We start from the raw sequence: 21987 nt of genomic DNA on the forward strand, positions 1-21987 counted from the left end.
GAGTGAAATGATAGAGCCGGCAACTTGTGAAACCGTCCGGCCGTATGGCATTTTCCATATACTCGGTTAGTTTTGTGGGGTTCACTATCAAACCCGAACGGTTTTAGCTTCTATTTATATTATTTATTAACATAGGCCTATTTGTTTGTGATATTTCAAGCGTTTTAAAAATTCAAAATAATCCCATTCAATTACACGGTTGACGATGGAAATTTACTGAATTTAGAGAATGCACGTCATTCACCACCTGATTGGATCATGAAGATGTTTGCTTATCTATAAATGGTACAAGACAGAAAGGGCAAAGAGACAGAAATTTAGAGTTTTAAATTAGAGAGTTGACAGGAAGTTGTAAGAGTTAAATTGTTATGGACATGATTGGTGTAAGCGCGAAAATGTTGAATGTCAGATCAAAGTCATCCGAGGTGAATTAAGTAATGTCGATCACAATTCTGCCCCAAAATTGTTACAGGTCATCTGAGGTGGACTAAGTATATATTTGGATTGTCAGAACACCTTCCCCAATCAAACACATTTCTCTTGCATTTGATCATCTTCTACTCTTCCCTAGAAAAATCATTATAATACCAAATCTACACACTATGGAATTCATCATCACATCCAAGCTCACATTGGGCTCCCCATTCCTTTTTAAAGGAATTTTTATTTAATTCGGTCTTTAATTATACACATTAACGTTTCGTTAATTTCTTTCCAACATTTTAAGACAATCATCTACCCAAATATTCTTACTCAATCTTACTCAAATATTCTTACTCAAATATTCTTACTTGGGAAGCTAACAAACAGAGGGGGTACGGTGACTGAAAAGATCAGTTGTGAAAATCTATCAATTGTGCACAAATTAATTAAATCAGAGTTTTAAGCTTCAATGCAATAACCAGAGTATGCACAATGGACAAGTGGACTACGGAGTAGTCTAGTTCTCCATTAAAAACAATAACACATGTCCCAACTTACACAACAATTGAATACATGAATCCAAAACCCACCCAAGTCCATGGGAAGTGATTTTGAGAAAAAACCTGTGTATCATTTTAATTCCTTCAGTTAGATTTACCTGGTCAATATGGTAAGTTGTATGTGCAAATGGGTGGGTTAAACTGTATTAGGTATGACGATTAGCATTTCAGGGACTTTGTGGGGTTCATTTTAAATTCTGGACTTGGGTGGTTTTTTTAATCATATACTAATACAATAATGTTGGAATGAGATTACCACTAGTAAGATAATACAAAATAAAGCACACAGTTATGCATAATGTTGATAAGCATTCTGCCATGTAATATAAACCACACACTTTCCTTGATGAAACCCATTTTTTTTTTTTCAAAAGTCAATCTCCGGCAATGAATGTGTTACAAGTGGACTTTTATACATACTGGATTTCAATCAATGTGTTACAAGACTCAAATCATGGATGAATTTGAGTTGTTCTTTCATACATATGACAGGCCTATGTATAGCAACACTTTCCCATGCTTAACTCAATTTGGCCAAAGTATGGACTTGGGTGGCTTTTGTATTCATATATTCAATTATTAGATTCAGCCAAATTCATTGCGTATTTAGGACAACATTAAGTTTGAATTAATGTCATAATTATGACTTTTATTACCCCTACAATACAGCACAGTTTAATAAGATATTTGTGAGTTTTTTGTTTGTTTGTTTGTTTGTTTGCTTGTTTTCATTTTAACTCATTAGTTTGGCTTTAAATGGCCAGAAACTTTCCTTATAGTTGTTACAAATATATATTTTACAATATTGGGCAAAGAATAAATCAAATCAAAATTTGACCGAAATCCTATTTTAAATGTTTAATAGTGTCACTTGGCTTGTGGATTGCATCTGGTGCATGGTGAAAACAATACATATATGGTTGAATCCAACCAAAAGTGTCCACGGGCCAAAAATAAAAGTCCGAAATAAAAATGTCTCCACAATTTTTTCCTTTTGCCCATTGATTGATGACATATTGGCCTTATAGGAACCAAAAGTGCCATTACTAATCTTGAAAAATAAATCCAGGACGTGTGATTGTAAATGTGATATCAAAACCCAGTGTTGCCTACGAATACCACTAGGATGCTTTCACTATCGCAATACTAATCAACCTAAAACAAATGGAATATTCCCATTAACGCTTTTTTCGTATAATGTAGACCACAGGGTGTCAGGAAAATGCTAGCTCAACCAGAAAATATTTGTTTTTATTTTTATAACGCGATCAATATGATCTTAGTCAATTTATGCTAGTTTATTTTTGAAAATGAAGTTTAGGTCAGTTTCTGTATTTTATTTATCAAATGAGTATGAATCAATTTACACATTGTATAAGAACGAGTAGGATATATGTTTTCAAGAATATTAGGAATTATAAGCATACACCTAACGCTTTATACAATGAAAAGGTGAAAAAACCCGGGTATTCGTAGGTAACATGAGCGATTTAACAATATCTATATTGAGTTTAGAGGTTTAAAGTTTGCTATTATGGTAATGAATTAATAAAATGGTAGTTTTAGATCTCTTTCAGATGGTACGTCCAAATGAATAAATGCTATTACCTTAGATCAAAATTTTTTGATGCTTTTAGCAAGATTTTGACCACTTCATTTTGATATACAAGTAGTTAATCAGCAATTTTACATAATAAATAATTGTTGAATGAATCCGTATATGGGTAATAATAGTGTCCTAGGGTACCGCTTAAAGTTTTTGACAATTAATTTCCATTGGTAGCGACACTTCATTACACATGTCATGTATTATGCTGTATTCGTAAGTAACATTTCAGTATTTGTAGGTAAGAATTAGACTTTTGGTGGATACCCCAATCAAAACTTCATTTTATAAAGCACTTTGAATGTATCATTTTTTTATGTGCGTTTATTGATACTTTAGACCCTATCATGTATTAATAATGTCGGTTCACAGCGGTTGAAAGAGTATTGAAGTAAGAAACAAAGGCACTAAAGTGACTTTAATTTGCTTAATTGCACACAACTCGCTTAAAACCGTTATTGCGGACTTGTGAAGTCCATCTTGGAGTCAGTTACGTCTTGTGGCCTTTCGTTTGAGGGCAACTACAATTAGCTTTATACCAGGGTCCATCATTATGTTGTCTAGATCATGAGACAATGAGAACAGTCGTTTTTTCCATGGTATTCGTAGGTAACCTTAGCGAAAACGTCAAAAGTTACCTTCGAATAAATCAATTTGGACACAAATTACTCAGACGCCAGAAGGTCGGTAAACATTTAAAATGAAGCACACATGACAGTTGACAAATCCAAGTATTTATCCCTTCTAATCTTCTTTGAATCTGATTTTTCTTTCAAATGAGCAGACCGTCGTCTATTTCAGTACATATTTTTCAACAATTAAGCCGTATTCAGTTTTGCATGGTGGGCATGTATGTGAATTCGCAACTTTCATTGACATATGATTTGATAGCAAACATACAGGCCTTCGTTATGTACCAATATGGGCATTGGCATGAATGGCGGTGTTTCACAATACTGTCATGATGTCAAATTGTATTCGTAGGTAACATTCGGTTACCGAAATTTACCTACGAATACTTGCTTTTATTGTTGACATCTTAGAAATATTTAAACGCAGGCTATTGAAACTTGGTAGAAATAAAGAGTGTATTACCCTGCACCTATTGCTTAACTATTGTTTACTATTCTCTCACTTTGTGGAAATGACACAGCTTTTAACATGTATTCGGAGGTAATGCATATTTTTTACCACACCTACCTTAGTGCCATTTAGAATTTCTGGCAGCTAAACACAATAATAAAGATGCCTGAATGCAATGGATTTCAGTATTGGACATATCAAAGCTTGTATCAATTGCGCATTTATTAGTGATTTCCATTTTTTAAAGATATATCTAGTACTATGAAAAATTGTATTCGTAGGTAATGTAAAAAATACCACTCAAAAAATGATCACAAAAATTCATAATTATGTACAAATATGTGAAAAATTGAACAGGCAATCTTTGAATACACGCCTTTCAGGAAATCAATTTAGATTCAATCCAATGACTTCTTTTCATAACTGATTTAGACGTTTTTAAAAATACTTTAAGAAATATTTTGAAAAAATGGGTAAAAATAGCATGTTTTGGGGTCTCTGTGTCTAAGTTTTTCACAGAAGGGGGTCTTATTATATATGGCGCGAAGCGTATGATCAAGGCGAATAAACACAATACAAAAATGAATGCCAATTGATTAATACTTTTAAGTTATGGCCCTGAACATGCCGTGTACACTTTTCGTTGGATTCGACCATATACGTTTATCCACTTACTGTTAAAAACAAAGATCCTAAAAATAATATTATTACGGGCTCTTTTCCAAGTACATGTATATAACCTGCCGCTACTGTGTGAGCCAACCTTTGGAGAGTTGGGAAATATCTTTCATTAGCGAATTATGTTACTTTGAAAAGCAAAAACGTTAACCAAAAAAGCTCATGGGGCAAGTTGAGGCCTGTAAAAATCGAAAATAGTAGCCTAAATTTTACACTTAAGTTTAACACCAGAGTATACAGAATATACAGTACCAAGCATTATACGAGTATGAAAATTATTGCTTTTCATTTGACCGAGAAAATTAATTATGAAGTGAAAAGGTGTAACTAAAACTTGTGCTAATTTCAACACCGATTTCAATCGTTTAGTGCCCATTTAACTAAGTGGGTCTTGTTTAACAATTCTCGCTATTCGCAATAAGGGCGCCGCCAGCGGTTGCGATGTAATCGTGATGTATCATGGGAAAGATCGACATCAAGTCCGCGCAATACGAATATTACCATGCTATTACATAGGAACACGTGACAATATTTTTTAGTTTGTCAAAATAAAGGTGTTACACGCGAATCGATACTCAATAATACTTAATAATGTGATTTGAAATGTGCACAATTAATTTTTTCTCTATCGATTTGCGTGTAATACCGTTATATTGAGAAACTCAAAATATTGTCACGTGTTCCTATGTAATAGCATGGTAATATTCGTATTGCGCGGACTTGGATGTCGACCTTTTCCCATGATACATCACGATTTTCCCATGATACATCACGATTTTCCCATGATACATCACGATTACATCGCAAACCGCTGTCGGCGCCCTTATTGCGAATAGCGAGAATTAGCCAACGACTCGACTGACTAGCGTTTTGAGTGACATAGAGATGCTGAAACGACAAAGACAAAGACACCATCACAAATAGTCGCTTCGTTAATTTCTTTCCAACATTTTTAACAATTTTCATCATCTAGCTAAATATTCTTACCCAAAATACTGACTCCACCTTTTTCTTGTTAATTCTCTTCATGAAGGCATTTTTCGACTTTTCTTTGGTAACATCAAGCTCACAAATAAACAGCGTTTTGTTCAAGGTTTTTTTACAGCAGCTTTCTCTAAATCCCCTTTTTAGCTAGATTCCTCACTTGTAGCAAAACGTTTCTCGTTGTCGCTGGCCGCTCATTACGATTACTTTTGGTGCCATGATTTATATTCACGAATCTGTTGATCATGTTGATGGCATGTAGAAAACACATGAACAAATATTTGTAATGTAATTGTTCTAGTTTTCCATTAAAACGATAACACATGTCCCAACTTACACAACAATCGGATTCAGCCAAATCCATTTATAGAGCAACATTAAATTAAATGCCATGAGGGACTCAATATAAAAACGGCCTATCCCTCATTTTGGGTTATTTTGAGAAAGCTGGACTTTTGTGTGCGAATTTTCAATACAATACACAACAATTTCACATCTTGATTTTACAGCTTTACAACTTTACCAAATTACATTCATGTTTCATGTTTGTAATAATGACCTTTGGTGACCGTCAGGCGGTGATGGAAGCGATATCGCCAATTTTGAGGTCGCCATATTGGATTAACACATAATCATGAAATCGTTACAAACAATTCTAAATTTGTTATGTGGTGTCAAAGCAAAATTATCTTACTCTAAAACCGTCCCACTGCAAGTATGTTAATTTTCCATTTGTAATTGCTAACCGTGTATTTTGAATGGGGCTGTCAGCCCTGTATCTTCGCCAGCCTCGTACGTCACGTGTTGCGCTTCCTATGCTGCCTGGTGACCGTTACATTTTTCAGCAGCGCCCTCTATTTTTACCCAAATGTGGGATAGACCGTTTTTATATTGAGCCCCTCAATTCAATTGTATGAACTTTAATCGCCCATAAAACAGCACAGTTTAATAAGCAACTAAGATAGTTGTGAGTTTTTTGTTTGTTTTCAATTTAACTCATTAGTTTGGCTTAAAATAGCCAGAAACTTTCCTTATAGTTGTTACAAATATATATTTTACAACTAAAATATTTGGCAAAGAATATATCAAATCAAAATTTGACCGAAATCCTATTTTAAATGTTTAATATTGTAACTTGGCTTGTGGATTGCATCTGGTGCATGGTGAAAACATATACGGTATACGTTTATCCATTTACTGTTAAAAACAAAGGTCCTAAAATATGGATCTTTGTTTAAAATTATTACGGGCTCTTTTCCAAGTACATGTATATAACCCGGGATATAACCTTGAAAGAAATTAGGCCTACACTCTATCTTAAAGCATAAAGAAATCAGTTTAATTTACTTACATAATTAAGCTGAGATTAATTCCAGGTTGAAACGACCAGTTCTGCAGTTTAAGTTCCCTTTCGCTCAACAAAACCACTAATATATAATTTCTGAAGTGAATTTGACTGGATCTGCTTTCTAATATGTGACGTCATGTCAAAAACAGACACTTTTGGGCAGGTTATAAATTTTGAGGTTTTTACATATCTTAAATATAGAAATATTTTGCTCCATAACGCCATTTTCCCCAATGAAATCGGACATTCCTAAGCGAAGATAATGAGTTCGTAAGTTATGGTAATATAAAATTGGAAATTGAGATATCGGCCTTTAAAAATATTATTGACAATGTTGAGAGTAGGAATTACCTTGAAAAATGTCTCAAAAAATACAAGATGCCAGTTATATTCCGGTCTGAAACTATCAGACAATATTTTTAACATTAATAACGTCACAAATTCGCAACAAACCCAAATTGTGAAAAAATCACCCCGGGCAGATTTTTGGCTATTTCTCCATTTACTATCCTGCCCAAAAGTGTCTGCTTTTGACATGACAGGTCACATATATACCAAGCAAATACAACACGTTTTCGACATCATTCGCAAAAGGTTACCAGGAAACGTTTAAATGTCGGGTATATAAAGGGTATAAAACGTTTTCATAACATTTAAATACATTTTTTGATAACTTATTGCAAACATTCTAAGATATCGTTATTAAGCGTTGACAAAATATTTGGCAAACAATGTTTGTAGAAAATATTTTTCAATAACATTTTGAAAACATTTAACAAAATATTTTTATAGTGTGTTTTCATACAAAACGTTTAAAACGTTTTCATGAACTTTATATAACCCGACATTAGATTTTATTAAAACGATTTTACCAAAACCCAAAACCCAAAATATAACCTGTTTAAAACGTTTTAAAAACGTTTTGTGTTTACACGTATACACTCACCCCGACTTGCGATTATGTACCGGTTCCATGGTATGACCAAAAAAAACTGGCGTATCAAATTTAAAGTAATAAACCATACTTTATGATATTTCTTAAACGTTAAGGGATCTGATATTAACGTTTATCGACGTTTTCACGTATTTTTGTGGGAGCTGAGAGTACACCAGACATATCGAATTGCATTTTGAATACGAGGAATGTCCTTCTGATATCAAATAATTTTGATTATTGAAATTCGCGATGTAATACAAATTGTATGACAAATTATTAAAATTTGATATTTTCTAAACTTTATAAATCTAATGATATGTACTTAAAGTGTATGTAGCTGGGATGAAAAGCCGACGATCAATTGAAAATGTTGACCTTTTATTTTGAAGATATACGGTTTTTTCCCAAAAAGGCCTCAATTTTGTTGGTGGTTTTTTTTGGGGGGGGGGGAATCCATATCTTCAATACGAAAGGTCAAAATTGATCGTCGGCTTTTCATCCCAGCTACATACACTTTAAGTACATCATTAGATTTAAAAATTTTACTTCGATGACTGTTAAATATCAAAAACATCAATTTTTAATCATTTGCCATAAAATATGTATTATATCGCGAATTTCAAAAAAATCAAAATTATTATATGCAATTCGATATGTCTGATGTGCTCCCACAAAAAATACAGCCCAAACGTTCATACCCCACCCCTTCATTTTATTTAGTGTTCCTTCCTCTTTACTTGATACTCGTAACACATATAGGTTGTCCTTTATTGGGTTCAAAGTCCTTTCAACTTAACTTATTTCCCGCAACTTACGGTTGTCCTTTTCTATATGGTTGTCCTTTTCAATATGGTTGTCCTTTTCTATACGGTTGTCCTTTTCCATACGGATGTCCTTTTACCATGTTTACTGCATGCCGTTGTCCTTTTTTACACACAATTCCGTAAGTCCACAATATTCTGTAAATGTTAGGACTTTTTCTATATTAATAGTACGCAAGTGTAAGGTGCTCCAAAACAAATCGAGTGGGAAAATTGTGATTTTTATTGACAATGTACTCGATATTTTTCTCAAATTCTGAAATTAGAATTAAATTCCTTATGTCAAATCCTTTCCAAAAATTACGTTTACACTTCTTTGTTGCATTAACACTTTTTAAAGTACTAACGTCAATACATAAGTTCCCACCAAACGCCATCCTGTGTGCATCCCCGCATATGTAAACGAGGTATTATTGGTCGAAGCAGCCAAAAAAGCAGCTAAATCAATTATTGAATAATAACATATACTTTGAAAACTTGCTTGATTTTAATATTGTTGTGAATGAGTTATGTACGTTGTTGTTTCAGCCCTCTTTACAACATAACTCAAGAACCACCGTTCTACAAAAGTATATCTGTGATATTTGAATTCACACTCACCATGCTCACTATGAAATGATCAATGCAAGTTTTGCCAAAGCTCACTATCTTTCGCAAGATGCTGTGAACTACCAAATCGCAACAGTTTAAAATAGTTGCTTATATGTACACCAATGGTCATTACAACGGTACAAATGTAGAAATTCGAAGAAAAAAAAACACCCATTATGTCTTTAAGGTATTTTTCATTCTTTATTGCTTGAGTTTCTACAAATGCTTACGGATACAATTCCTGATAGGGCCTATGCGGCATTGTTTCCAAACTCATCACCCGTCGTACATCTCTCTATCAGATGATGAATGCCAGATTCTACTTCCCTGTTGGATTGTCCATATTCATAATATTCATGATCTTAGCTTTGATGAAGATTAATACTGTACATGAAACCACCAATTCTTACAAAGCGCCTTTGAATATAGATAATAAAGGAATTGTAATTATGCAAGACATATCTTCTTGAATTGTATCTTATATGTGTATTTGTTGTTTGGGTCTATTATATAACAGATTAAGAATTTAGATAATGTAGTTCTAGCTATAATTGGCTTGATGTACTCACTATTCTAGCCTAGGTGTAATCTACACTCTTATAAAATTTATAAATAAATTAAGGTAGTAATATTAGGAACCAATCGATTAATCTTATAGATTTGAATGTTACAGATCGAATTTTAAATCTAATACTTGATTGGTCCCTAATCACAATCCCTCATGATTTATTTTAAATCCTTGACAATTCAAAGGACATTCAACATGCACTGAAGGACATGGAATCAGTGCATTATTATAATTGATATTGGAATTGGAATTAGGTCGTCATGGTTACGGGTTGCAGAAACACAATTTTCTTCAAACACAATTTTCTTCAAATACTAGTACATTAGTGCGAGAGAAAACCCCGGGGGGGGCACTTCCATAGTGGATACGCATCATGTGCCTCAGGAATGACCCCTTTTTCAAACCGGCTTGTACCCAATGACCCCCTTTTTTGTGTTATGGTCCTACCTATTACCCAATGACCCCCTTTAAAAAAATCCATGTACTCAATGACCCCCCTTTTCTATTTCCTGCTATACCCAATGACCCCTCTTTTAATTCCCAAATTTAGGTGGTATTTGTGTTTTCCTCCAGAAATAATGAGATTTTTCACATTTCCAAGGTGGCCAAGTTGTTTTTACACAGTTTGGCACTTATTTATGTGTACTTAATGATACTCTTTTGGCAATCCTGTACTCAATGACTCCCATTTTACTTTTTGTTACCCCAATGACCATCCTTTTTTCAAAGTTTCATACCGAATGACCCCATTTTTTTCAGGTTGTGTACTGAATGACCCCATATTTTGTAATTGTACATTTGACCTGAATGCCCCCTACTTTTAACATGGCCGAGGCACATCCCTGCCATTTCAGATAGGAGTGCCCCCGGGGAGAAAACAGCCGAGTCATACTTAGACTGCTAGTATGCTGACGCGTGCCTGGCAACCTATCACGTGTTTACCATTGACTATATAATATTCGCTTTGATATCCAGTATCTCTCGTTCATTTTGAGTAAAAGGAAGGTGACGGCAGTACAATAAATTAAGGTAAGTACCATATATAAAAGTGTCGTTATTATGTAATATTGTGACAGGCTCCACTGTTTTACATGTACAATATAATTATTATTTAATCATTCTTCTGCAAAAAGACTTTAGACCGCGTCATGTTGGGTAACCACATGCAATTGAATATATGAATACAAAAGCCACTCAAGTCCATACTTTGGCCAAATTGAGTTAAGCATGGGAAAGTGTTGCTATACATAGGCCTGTCATATGTATGAAAGAACAGCTCAAATTCATCCTCTGTGTCTATTGAACATGTGAAATAGCATGTATGAAAGAATCACCCCAAGTCCATGATTTGAGTCTTGTAACACATTGATTGAAATCCAGTATGTGTAAAAGTCCACTTGTAACACATTCATTGCTGGAGAGTGACTTTTGAAGAAAAAAAATGGGTTTAATCAAGGAAAGTGTGTGGTTTATATTACATGGCAGAATACTTATCAACATTATACATAACTGGGTGCTTTATTTTGTATTATCTTACTAGTGTAATCTCATTCCAACATTATTGTCTTAGTATATGATTCAAAAAACACCCAAGTCCAGAATTTAAAATGAACCCCACGAAGTCCCTGAAATGCTAATCGTCATACCTAATACAGTTTAACCCACCCATTTGCACGTACAACTTACCATATTGACCAGGTAAATCTAACTGAAGGAATTAAAATGATACACAGGTTTTTTCTCAAAATCACTTCCCATGGACTTGGGTGGGTTTTGGATTCATGTATTCAATTGTTTGACTGCAGTCTCTTCCACATGTACATACCTACGTTCATAGAATTTGTTACCTCTTATTCCTGATTTGACCATACCAAAACAAATTATGATATAAAATTGGATCGATCAAGCCCATATTTATTGGTAGAGCTATGAGTTTTAAAATATTGGGCGAGACGTTGAAATTTTAGGAAAACTTCAATGCGAAAAACGAATATTTTCAAAAATGTCAAAGATATCATAATTTGGCATAAAATTTGTATTATATTGCGAATTTCAAAAAATCTCAATTTTTTGATTTCAGAGGAACATTCCTCGTATTCAGAATACGAGCAATTCTCTCAGGTCCCACAAATATACTGCAATAGAGCAAAGAATTGATATTTATGCAAGAACCAAGTCGAACTTTCCCAATATTGAAAAATTCTATAAATGCCACACTCAATAGTCACCTTCTGTGAAAATATGAAGCGGATCGCGACTACCGACTAATTTTCATGAGTCCTTTTGCTGCGATACCCAATTTCGTTATTTGTCCACGAGGTACCATGTATTTTGAATAAGAGCACGGTACCCAGCAAAAAACATTTTAAATAAGTTATATTTTGGCTTTTGGTTTAGGTAAAAACGTTTTAATAACATTAAAATGTCGGGTTATATAAAGGTCATGATAACGTTTTAAAACGTTTTGTATGAAAACACACTACAACAATATTTTTAAATGTTTTCAAAAATGTTATTGTAAACTATTTTTGCAAACATTTTTGCCAAATATTGTGTCAATACTTAAATAACATTATGTTAAAATATTTGAACCCAGCAAACACAGAAATGTTCTTAAAATGTTTTTTTTTCTAAACCTTTTAATAACATTTAAATGTCGGGTTATATAAAGGTCATGATAACGTTTTTTAAACGTTATTGAAAATATTTTGGGCAAACATTTTTCGCAAAATATTTTTTCAACCCCAAAATAACATTCTGTTTAGAACGTTTTGTATCACGTTTTCAAGAATGTTTTTGGAATGTTATTAAAACGTTTTATACCCTTTATATAACCCGACATTTAAACGTTTTCTGTAAAACATTTTTGTTTGCTGAGCAGTAGATAATCAAAAAATGTTTTTTAAGGTTATGAAAACGTTTTTATACTCTTAATATACCCTTTATATAACCCGACATTTAAACGTTTTCTGACAACCTTTTATAACCTTTTGCGAATGATGTCGAAAACGTTTTGTGTTTGGGGGTAAAGGCTCGAAAACTGACTTTAACTTAAATAAGACTGGTTGTTGCGTTATTTTAATTTCTTTTTTTTTTCTGTTCACGCAAACTTTCTAACATTACTTTAAGTCCTCCATACCTCACTCGATTCCAACTCCAGTTTTTTTAATAACAATATGTCCAAATTACTGGATATTTTGTAATTCACTCCATTTCAATATGCGCGCTTTTCATTTTGACATTTGAAAACCCGCCTACAAATTTGTATGTTTTTGATAGAGAATAAACATCTTTTAAGTAAAGGTAAATTGAAAATCACAACAAATAATGTTTCTTCTCCGTATACAAGACCAAGGGCAATAACACTTTGGGTGCTCCATTTTATTTCAATGCCAATGAGGTTATGGAAATGGCAGTTGTTCATCTACCTTACACAGGTTGGGCTGACATTTTAGATAATTCTGACAATTTTAGATGTCTCTTGGACAAACATTAAAATTGGGTATCGCTATAAAATGTGTCATAAAAACAAAACGGTAATTGCTAATTCCTTTATTTTTAACACAAGGTCACTGATGAATATATCATATATATGTTTTAAATTCTTAAAGGTTCAACTCGGTTCTTAAATAAAAATGGATTCTTTTCTCTGTTGCACTTTTCTTGACTCACCCTGTATTATAAAAGACTAAAATGCAACTTTCTATGTTACTTTTCTATAGGTTACCTTACATCTAAGATTACCTGCAATTTGATAAAATGGCACCTAAAGTAGTGGTCATCACGGGCTGCTCTACCGGCATGGGTCTGGAGACTGCTGCACTTTTGGCAAAAGACAGCGGAAACCGATTCAAAGTGTTTGCAACAATGAGGAATTTAGCCAAGAAGGCCCAATTAGAAATTGCCGCAGGATCTACATTGAATAAGAAACTTTTTATTCGTGAGCTTGACGTCACTAAGGAGGATATGATTGTCGAGTTTATTGATAGGATCAATCGAGAGGAAGGGCGAGTGGATATTTTAAGTAAGATTCTTTTTATTACATTTTTCACAAATTCATCCGTGCATACATTGATATCATGATGGACGAGCATATTATTGTTTCAGGGGGAAATTCGGAGAAATAAAATGAGAATATTTTTGCGCATAATCATTTTTTTTGTAGTTAAATAATATAGTAAAATATACTGTAAAGATTCGCCTAATGGCGCACATGGGCTATTTTCCTCTAAGGTAAATTTCACGTACAAGATCTCACTCGTCACTGGAGAGCTCACTCGTCTGAAAATCCCAACAAGAATTGAGGGTTCATGTCCTTATTTGCTGGCGGAGTTTTTACGAGAAGTCACTTAAGCCCAAAATAAATTCTATTTTAGCGCCTGTATATTAAATGATCACTTTAATGAAGTGAAAAAATGGTTGGACATTTATAGATTAATAGTAGTCTCTGGAGTGAACAAGGAGTGCAATTCAATTTCAAATAGAGCAAATGCAGAGTGATTTTGAGCTGAGTATAAACTAGAAATAGAGAAGAGCTTTGTTTCAAAACCCCTTACATCCACTTACCCAATTTTGAGAATACATCAAAAAATCATCAAAATAATCACTGATATAAGGTGTTTTTCAACAAAAGCAGTTTTTGGCAGGATGCTCATCCTACCCAAGCATACCGCCAAAAACTGCTTTTGTTGCAAACCCCCATATATTAGTGATTTTTTGGATGATTTTTTTTTTTTTTCTCAAAAATGGGCAAGTGGGTGTAAGGGGTTTTGAAACAAAGCTCTTCGTATGTATAGATAACTGTATAAATTACATGATCTTTTTTTTTTTTTATTTAGAGAGTGAAATAATAGACTTGGGCCTACTTTTTTCAATTATATATTTCGTTATGTATCATTTTTTATTTCTCTTTTTCAGTTAATAATGCAGGAGTAGGACATGTTGGTGCAGTGGAACATGTGCCAATGAGCCAAATTAGGTCGATATATGAAACTAACGTATTTGGCTTGATTCGGTTAACTCAAGCGGTTATTCCTGGCATGAAAGCTAATCGAGCAGGGCATATCGTTAATATTAGCAGTATTGGAGGACTTTTTGGTAAGTTCCACACATTAAAGCAATAATGTGTGATTTGCATAAAGAATAGATTCCTATTTAAATGTTTGTTTTCACTGATCACATTATCCCCTTTTAATTTCGAGCCAAACAAATGAGTAATAACGAAGAAAATTATTTTTAATGCATTTTAAATGATTTCTACTATACACTACAGGCTACCCATTTTGTGATATATACAGTTCAGCCAAGTTTGCAGTTGAGGATTCTCCGAATCTATTGCACCATTATTGAAAGTATTCAACATCAGGTGAATAATTATTTTACCCTACACTATGTGTCTTAACCAGATAATTCAATTTGTAATTTGCTCGTATTGTCAACCTCATTGAATAATTTATGCATCAAAGCATTGATTTGAAATATTACACTCTAACAAGAGTGTTTAAAGTTAGATTTTACTTTTCTAAACGCTAAACTGCGCCACATTTCTAAGTTTTTTAATTAAACAATTCACGTAACACCGCTGCATGTTTCCCATGATCAAACCGCCTTGGGGAGGACGGACGTGACGTCCCATTTTAAAAAGCATTGCTGTTTACAATACATTCTGGATATGTAACAGGTGAATTCGCCGTAGAAGTAGTGACGTAACGGAATTAATTACCATAGCAATGGGTTTACACTGTTTTTGAATGAATTGCCCCGCACTATAAACAGATGCACTCATTACCTGTATGTCGACTGCAGTCACATATTGATTACAATACCGCCCTTTTCAAAGACAGCAATCTTACAGGTGCGAGTGATCAGCATGATAAGAACATTCTACTGAATCTTTTCTTTGAAAATCTAAGTGCAATGCAGTGGAACGGCGTAACACCTAGTGCAGGGCAATACATTCAAAAACAATGTAAATCCATTGCTATTGTGCTAATTAATCCTGTTACATCACTACCCGGCATCACTACTTCTACAGCGATAGAATGTATACTAGGCACCGCCAGGGTTCGAACCCGCAACCTCTCTCACCATAGTCGAACGCCTTATGCGCCTGTCACACTACACCGAATAGGTCTTCCGTACAAGAAACGGATGGTATTTTAGTAAATCCGTTGTTGTTCGTCAATGATCGTTTTATGTTCTTTTTATGTCCTGCTATCATCCGCCAAATGCGTTTCGTGTTAGGTGATGTTCGTTAAGTCCGTCGGCAAGTTTTGTGCATGCACAAAACTTTAAACGGAGTGTACCGAATACACATGTACGGTATTTATCCGATGTGTGTTCGTATGGTGCTGCATATTGCCGGAGTTTGTTCGCCCTCCTTTCGTTCATGTTCGTTCTTTGTTCGTTGCACTCGGCCCGTGTTCGTTGCAAATACGTTCCTGTGAGGCCTTCACCACCGGATAGCATATTTTTGCATTCGGTGATGTACGTTGACCCAGACCGTCTTAGTGTCACACTACACCGGATCGGTCTTCCGTATAAGAAACGGATGGTATTTTAGCAAATCCGTTAGTGTTCGTCAATGTTCGTTTTATGTTCTTCATATGTCCTGCTATTATCCGCCAAATGCGTTTCGTGTTAGGTGATGTTTGTTTAGTCCGTCGACAATACGTTTCAAGTTTTGTGCATGCACAAAACTTGAAACGGAGTGTGCCGAATACACATGTTCGGAAGTTGTCCGATGTGTTCGTACTGCTCTGTATATACCCTGGGTTTGTTCGTTATTCTTTCGTTTATATACCGCAGGTGTTTGCAAGGTTTCGCAGGCGCTTGTGCCGGATGTAGGCCTATGGCGAACATGTGCATCGATCATGGGGGGGGGGGACTTTCTGAAGCGTGTGTGACGCAATATCATATTTCCCCCAGTACTTTAGTGACTGACAAGTAGAAAAAGGGGAAAGGAGAAAAAAAGAAAAGAAAGTGAGAAAAATTGAAGAGAGAAGAGAAGAGAAAAAGTTAAATTGCACGTAATTTAGTAGGCCTATGCATGTAAGTAGTATTGAGGGAGGGGCACTTTCTGAAGGGTAGAGGACGCAATATCAAATTCCTACCAGTTTTAGTGATTGACAAGAAAGAAAAAAGAAAGAAAGCATGGAAAAGGTTAAATTGTACGTTATTGAGTAGGCCCAGGATAGTAGTAAGCCTAAGTATAGGCCTGTGATTATTATAGGCAGTGCTTAAAATTAATGTGGTTCCTTGGCCCAAAAGCCTGTGAAAATTACTGCCGGCCCGTCGATATGTAGGGCCCGTGACATTTTGTCACCAAAGTCAGTATTTAAGACGGACTTAGGTCTATTACTGACTTTAACATATCTGACTTTAACATATCAATCCATGCATGCTTTACCTGAAATTACGATAGGCAGTGCTTAAAATTAATGTGGTTCCTTGGCCCAAAAGCCTGTGAAAATTACTGCCGGCCCGTCGATATGTAGGGCCCGTGACATTTTGTCACCAAAGTCAGTATTTAAGACGGACTTAGGTCTATTACTGACTTTAACATATCAATCCATGCATGCTTTACCTGAAATTACGAGTCTGAAGTCTTCAGTGGATCAGTGTAACATTTTAAATTTTGCAAATTCAGTTCGGGCCTTCTTTGTTTTTTGTTTAAGGCAATAATAGTGTAAAAATGATGCACCAAAAACAATTTTCCAAATTTTCCATTTTTAAAACTAAATTTTTACACAATAGGACTAGGCCTAATAATGTAAATAGGCCCTACAGTCCCCATGCAAATGGTTTCAATTGGACCTTCATTTTGAAAAATGGACAAGTCTTCCTTTTTGCTTCTGCTATGGACATCCACGTGTTATTTTTGAAACAATTGTTTATATTATACAATAATGGTGAAAACTTTTCAATGGCTTCAATTAGACTTTCGTTTCACCAATTTGCGGCTGTTTCAAACTAAAATAGTACCCAATAATAGTGCTAAAATTTATCCAAAAAATGACAAATGGCTTCAATTGGGCCTTCATTGTTTCTCACCTCTATTGCCCCCGGACGCTGGTTGCCCTGATATATCAGATTTGTAGCCCTTTTGTACTTATTAGCCAATATTTGACCATTTTCGTCAAAGTTTCCCCCCTTAAAAGTTGTCTTTCCCCACTTTGTTCACCCTCTGAAAAAGTGCTTGCTACGTCACTGCCTCTAAGGGGTCAAAAACCCTCTCAAACACCCTCTCCTCCCCCACTTTTCTGATAGGGTGGACGTCCCTGTTGGTGCCACATGCGACGGATTCGCCGGTCATTTGTCGGACGTTGAACGATTGAATATAAAACGCCTGCAGGATTATTAGCGGCCACAACGCATAGAGAGACGAACGGGAATCGGACCCCCAAATCCGGTCATTTGTCGGACGTTGACCCCCAAATCCGGTCATTTGTCGGACGTTGAACGGTCGAATATAAGACGCCTGCAGGATTATTAGCGGCCACAACGCATAGAGAAACGAACGGGAATCGGCCCCCCAAATCCGGTCATTTGTCGGACATTGAACGATCGGATATAAGACGCCTGCAGGATTATTAGCGGCCACAACGCATAGAGAGACGAACGGGAATCGGACCTAAAATCCCACCGAATCTTCTGCCGGACTGGTGATTTTTCCACCGAATAAAATATTTTTGTATTCGGTGATGTACGTTGATCCAGTCCGTCGTAGTGTGACAGACCTATTAACGATTGAGCTAACTTGACTGCAACCGTCATCACCAACGCATTTCCGTTTAAACCTCCTCTTCGTAAAATTTTAGATAATTATTTAACAGTTTATACACCTTTGTGGTTTCATACTTGAGTAGACAAGATCTCGAGGTCTGAATTCGAAGGTAACACGGTTAGTGAAATAATTATATCGTTGTTTCAATACAAAGCACTTAATTGTATGTGATCTTACAGCTTACTCTTCATTTCTATATCATTTCTTTAGCGTCAGTGTGATTGAACCAGGACCGGTACAAACTGAATTTGCCAAGAATGCCATCATGCTCCAGCTAGATGAAAGCGTAGATGAGAAAACTCGAAAATGTTTCCAAGAATCAGTGGGCGGTGCTATGGCACGTGCAAAGTCGATAGTAAGTGTCAGTGACGAAAAACTATGTTTATTAACATAAAATAAAGGTCCCAAAGTTTCAAGCAGAAAATGAGAGCCTATTCTTATACACTATAATGCTTTATCTATGCACTGTACACCGTACAAACGACCCAAGTCTCGTTTGATAACTGAAACCAGCCTTGCTTAATATACACTGTTAACGCTTAATGCTTTATGCACACAGGACCGAATATTAGAGCTTTTCCAATCCCTTAATAATTTGTCCAAAGTTGACATTTAAACAGTAGACTTCGGTTGTATATATAAATGCGCTTTTATAAATGCGCACGTGCAGATGGCCAGCGCCATATTTGCATTACATCACTGTCAATCACTGAAATGGCGACCATTGAAGGAGTGGCTACAGTTGTGACCTTGTTTCGTGGCTAGCACTGGCAAGGAACATTGGCTGGAGGTTCGATGCTATAAATTTGCAAGGATAAATCATGGATATCAAAGGATCATGATTATTGCACAGCACCCCCCCCCCCATGTACAAACATAACTAATGTTTATTTATTTATTTATTTTTTTTTTTATTTATTTATTTTTTTTTATTTATTTATTTATTTATTTATTTATTTTTTTTTTTTTTTTTTTTTTTTTTTTTTATTTATTTTTTTTTATGCGACGAAAAACGAAAACCCTGTTCTATTTTGAACAAATTGGGAAACAAATTTTTCCTGTACAAATGAATGCCGACCCCAAATTTCGGAAATTTCAGGACAATTTTTTTTTTTTGTATTTTCTCAAATTGAAATTTATTTACAGATTTTTGTGATTTTTTTTGGGTTATTTAAAAAAAAAATTTAAAAATACCAACCGACCGACCGACCCTACTTGAAATGTCCGTTCGCCCGTAGAACAGGGTTTCTCTCTTTCTCGCCTTACTTATAATTTTATAAATATTATTTGTCCCCCCCCCCCTTCCCCCAAAACCACCCCTCCCCCCTTTTACACTCATAAATTAATTGTTTTTTTGCTAACTTTCCCCTTCCGTGTAAAGTAAAACTTTATAAGCCGGTTGAATCAAACTTAACAAAATTGACGTATACAATTACAATATAACATGACAATAATATGTATGACGAGATCTAACTTACTAGCTGAATAAACCTCAAACCATGCATAACATACGTGATTGTACGTCATATTGTCATATAACGTATGAGCGTGATGTATAGTATACGAGTCTTCCTCCAACATCTTCCAGCCGGGATGATTAGAACATGTACAGTCATCTACGTGTTTATACTCTAAATTGTACGTCAAAGGGTGACAAAGGGCGTACAGATTACCGATTTAGCATGGGGGACACAAAAAGGTGCTTAAAAACACATTTTGAATTTGTTTTGTGTCCATTTGCGAGCGAATGAGTAAGTTAGAAGAAAGAATTGAGAAGGTCGGGCGGGGACATCTAGCATATTAGTTTGAGAGGGTCATTATACCAAAAAGGGCTAAAGTTATAGTTTCCTCAATTTACGTTATAATTAGAGTTAAAATTAGGGTCAGATTTATGTTCATTGGCGGCGCTACGGGGGGGGGGGGTACTTATCTTGACTCCCAAATAAATAAATCCATGACCCCTTCCTTCCGAAGACGAAGAAAATGACAGCCCCCTAAGTTCCCTACGTGCAAACATTATTAAATAACATCATCGGCAGCTACCCAGTTCTGACCTTAATGCCAGTAAGAATCACATTTCGACATCAATATGGCCAATTGCCACGCCCATTTAGCACGGAAATAATGAAATATAACTTTTTAAATCACCTATATCTAGCTTTTCCGTCATAAATTTTTTTTCCGTAATGGAAAATCCAAATAAAGAGTTTATGTTTCGGGTCAAATTATTTTGCCCTTTAATTGCAATCAATGCCACTATTTTGCAAAACCAATTTTCCTTGTAACCTGTCATTTTCGCCTATACTTTTGCGTGTGGAATTTGTGCACATCCGGGTATCTTACATCGTTGAACACGGTATGGTGACGTGCGCATTTATAAATGCGCATTTATATATATACCCGAAGTCTACTGTTAAATGTAATAGACGTTACTAACTTTATTTCCTTGTCAATATTCCTGGCAAAAAACCCGGCCCGCATGCGTAATTTATTTCTGCAACCATAACAGGACGCAAAATTTTATTAAATCTTTTTCCTAACCCTAACCCTAACCATAACACTTATCCTAACTCTAACACTTACCCTAACCCTAACCCTAACCATAACCCTAAACCTTTCCTATGTGTTCCTATGGGTAATAAACATTTTCCGTTATGGTTGCAGAAAAAAATTAAGCGGCCCGCAACAGGCATCAGGTATATTATGCACCTGACGCAACCCTACTCTAATATACTCTACTGGTACTCTAAAATCGCATTTAATGGATCATTTTGTTTCATTGTAATATCACAGGGACAAACAGGAGCACAGATAGCAAATGTCATCCTAGACGCCATCTTGTCAGACAACCCTCATCTTCATTATCCAACCTCAGAAGCCATGAACAAAGCAGCAGCTGCCAAATTTATTGATCCTACTGGCGATTCGGTAGTTCGTGCAACAACTGCGCAACAGCAGTGGAAAGAATAACAATCCCAGGATTGTTTGTACTTATTTCAAATGTATAGTACCAATAACAGATCTTTTTTGTTCATCTTATCATGTTCTCTCTGCACTGTCATTACCTTCCGCAACCCCGGAAAAACATGATTGCACACTTTCAATAGAGTTCAGTCAGTGCAAGGACACGACAGAAGAAGACCAAGAAGACCATCGCAACATCTTAGAACATTATGGGCCTTTGGTAAACAAATAAAATTAATTCATGTATAAGGTTATAGCGAAGACTGTTGCGTCCTTTCAGGTAGCTAAATCATGTTGTTGATAACAACAACAACATGGCAAACCTCGTCATTCATCGTACTATACATGCGGTTCCATAGTACAGGAACTGCTCTCTTTAAAGTGAAGCGTAATATCATCCAGTAATTGCAATACAATAAAAACGCTGTCATCCTGGTGCTAACTGACATTTCGTAAGCCTTTGACACTGTTGATCAGGGCATTTTTTGCAGAGGTTTAAAAATATTTTTTCTTTATCTTTGCACAATTATTACATTATGTTCCGCTTGTATTATATCTGTTGTTGTATTACTGTGGTTATTTATGCAATAAAAGATATGAACACTGTATGTATATAGATGTATGTTTATATATGTATGT

General features: G+C 35.3%; 1 protein-coding gene across 1 annotated transcript; it reads left to right on the forward strand.

Moving 5' to 3' along the window:
• Nucleotides 1-10507: 10507 nt before the first annotated feature.
• Nucleotides 10508-21987, forward strand: LOC140154302 (retinol dehydrogenase 8-like). The gene is made up of 6 exons (XM_072176878.1): nucleotides 10508-10628; nucleotides 13322-13623; nucleotides 14517-14696; nucleotides 14872-14964; nucleotides 18595-18739; nucleotides 21178-21987. The coding sequence occupies exons 2-4, from the start codon at nucleotides 13359-13361 to the stop codon at nucleotides 14946-14948; spliced, it is 522 nt and encodes a 173-aa protein (XP_072032979.1). The 5' UTR covers nucleotides 10508-10628; nucleotides 13322-13358; the 3' UTR covers nucleotides 14949-14964; nucleotides 18595-18739; nucleotides 21178-21987.

The sequence above is a fragment of the Amphiura filiformis genome, chromosome 6 (genome assembly GCF_039555335.1).
Source record: "Amphiura filiformis chromosome 6, Afil_fr2py, whole genome shotgun sequence".
Classification (NCBI taxonomy): Eukaryota; Metazoa; Echinodermata; class Ophiuroidea; order Amphilepidida; family Amphiuridae; genus Amphiura; species Amphiura filiformis.